The sequence below is a fragment of the Sinocyclocheilus anshuiensis genome, unplaced genomic scaffold (genome assembly GCF_001515605.1).
Source record: "Sinocyclocheilus anshuiensis isolate Anshui unplaced genomic scaffold, SAMN03320099.WGS_v1.1 scaffold1938, whole genome shotgun sequence".
In the NCBI taxonomy this organism is placed as follows: domain Eukaryota; kingdom Metazoa; phylum Chordata; class Actinopteri; order Cypriniformes; family Cyprinidae; genus Sinocyclocheilus; species Sinocyclocheilus anshuiensis.
Genome location: NW_015547736.1, coordinates 28692 through 31210, shown reverse-complemented (window position 1 = coordinate 31210; position 2519 = coordinate 28692). Strand labels below are relative to the sequence as shown.

At 35.3% G+C, this 2519-nt stretch overlaps 1 protein-coding gene across 2 annotated transcripts in view; it reads right to left on the bottom strand.

Annotated features, from left to right (window-relative positions):
• Positions 1–2519, bottom strand: part of wdr11 (WD repeat domain 11) — a 140106-nt gene that overhangs the window by 131650 nt on the left and 5937 nt on the right. For both annotated transcript variants that reach the window (XM_016507319.1, XM_016507320.1), the window contains exon 3: positions 1798–1951. In XM_016507319.1, the coding sequence (XP_016362805.1) occupies positions 1798–1951 (154 nt within the window). The remainder of the gene's footprint in view (positions 1–1797; positions 1952–2519) is intronic.

Below are 2519 nucleotides of genomic sequence, written 5' to 3'. Positions count from 1 at the left end.
TGGGAACTGTGTATAAAAATGGTTGTAATTCCTAAGCATTTTATATTTTTGTTCAGCCCCTTGAATTAAAGCTTAAAGTCTGCACTTCAATTTCATCTTGATTGTTTCATTTTAATTATATTCTGGTGGCATACAGAGCAAAAATTATGACAATTGTGTCAGTGTCCAAATATATATAGACCTAACTGTAGCTGCTAGCAGCAATACGGGGCCAAGCCCTGAAGGTATAGCATTTTGAAGGAGGAGTAGTGAAAAAACAGTAAATCTCCTAACTGTGATATTTTCATAAATAGAAGTCGCGTTTTTTACATCTGAAACGTGCAGCGATTTATTTTCCAAAGCCACTCATTTAATGCAGAAACACTCATGAAGTAAGCAAAACACGCGCAACGCGCGACATATCCGACCGAACTACAAACTTTCCAGTGATTTCTGTGAGAAAGGGATATTCACTCGACAAACTTGCGCATCTGCGCCGCCACGCACTCAATCCACTCAGCGTGATTTGCTTGCCAGCTGGCGCAAATCAGCTATACAGGCATTAATACCGAATGTTTTATATTCATTGCATATATATACTTCGTAGGCATCTTTAATCTCTAATAACTCCATTCTGCTGTCTGTTGTCGGTATTTCTTTGTCTGAATATGGCACTTATCACATGCTGTGTGGTATCGGCGTTTGGTATCGGGCCATTTTTACGAGTACGAGTACAGGAGCTCGGTATCGGTGCATCCCTAGTTATTACTATTTCAAAGTTGAATTTTTGAACTGGTGGTGGCACTATAGAGTTGGTCCTAGAGACCCCAAAGTTGGTCAGATCACTATTTACGACCATCACTACAAGTGTGCCAAATTTAATCATTTTCCTGTTCCCGTCATAGGGCTGCCACTGACTCCAATTTGGAAATAATAATAATAATAATAATAATAATAATAATAAAGTAAACTAAAGGCTTGGCCCCATATGTTACTAAGGTAGTTTATACTGCAATGCCTTATATAAAAATATATTTATAATTGCCTTACAGTATTTTTTGATGTAATGCAAGTAAATAATTACTGCATTACAGTAATGATTATTTAATGAAAATCACCACGAAAATGGAAATCATGGCTATTAAAAAAAAAAAAAGTTTTATGGTAATGGAAATTTGGGCTGAACGTGCTTAATTCTTAATTAAAATAAGGTAACAATGCAAAACATCTAAACGGATGGTAATAAGAATTTCAGTTGAATATGTGCTTGATTAACAGTTAATTAATCAAAATAACATCACAATGCAAAATATCTAAATGGTCCTATAGCAAGCTTCATTTTCATTATGCAAAAGACCATAATATATAAACTCTGCAATATCAGCAATATGAAATGAGCAAGAGTGTGATATGCCTTTATTTTGGCCATAGGCAAGAGGACACAGGCCAAGTGCCGCAGGTAGTGCGCTGGTCCTACTAATACTGTATTGCACAACTGAGAGAGCAATATATTAACTGAACAAATATTTAAATAAAATTAAAAAAAACAAAGAATTTCTCTTGTGTGTGTAGCTACTTTCTTATGAATTCATAACTGCCATTGTTATTTAAACAGATGCATATATACTATATACTATTTGATATATAAATTGATGTAAAAAGTCCATACGTAGACAATTTATATCTGTCTACAGAAGTAATTTCTAAAGTTCATGATAAATACAATTCACTAATTTTGACTGGTGGTCTAAATAAAGGTCTATTTTACTCAGAGCACAGAGTTTATTTTAACACAAGCTTAGTAAATAGGATTCTTACCCTGAATAGGTTTGGTGTGTTCCTGGATCTCGCAGTGTGCCATACCACTCACCACATCCCACACAATAATCTTCCCTGCTGCATCTGCAGATGCCAGGCGAAGAGAGTAGGGTGAGCTGAGACTGTGGTGATAGTTTTCTCTGGACCATTTTACCTAATGAAGTAAAAATAGAACACAACAACAAAAAAATAGTTTTTTTCCCCCATTTGTATATTCTGATACAGTTACTAAAGTGTTCTGTGTGGTTGTAAGCGTGTTGCTAAGGAGTTGGTCCAGTTAAATGAGCCCACACCTAAGACATCCTTAAGTTTGCATGGCCTCTTTTTAGTAAGAGTCTGGGGGATTTTTTTTAAAGTCATCTGATTGGTGACTTTTCAATGATTGTTTAGAAAAGCACTCACTCATCACTCCTTAAAAAAACCACATGATATGAGGTATAATACATGTCAGAAGCAAAAATGATACAGGACAGGTTATGCTGTGAAGTTTTAATGCTCTGGGTTAGTGATGTGAATAATCCCCTAACCCAGAGTTTAAGCACTAGTAAAGCACCACTGAACTCTAATAACAGAAAAGTAACCAAGTACAACCAATAAACCAATAAACAATCACTAAAAACATAAATGTATGTTCAGATATAATCAACAGATATTAAAGGGGTCATATGATGCGATTTCAATTTTTCCTTTCTCTTTGGAGTGTTACAAGCTCTTGGTGCATA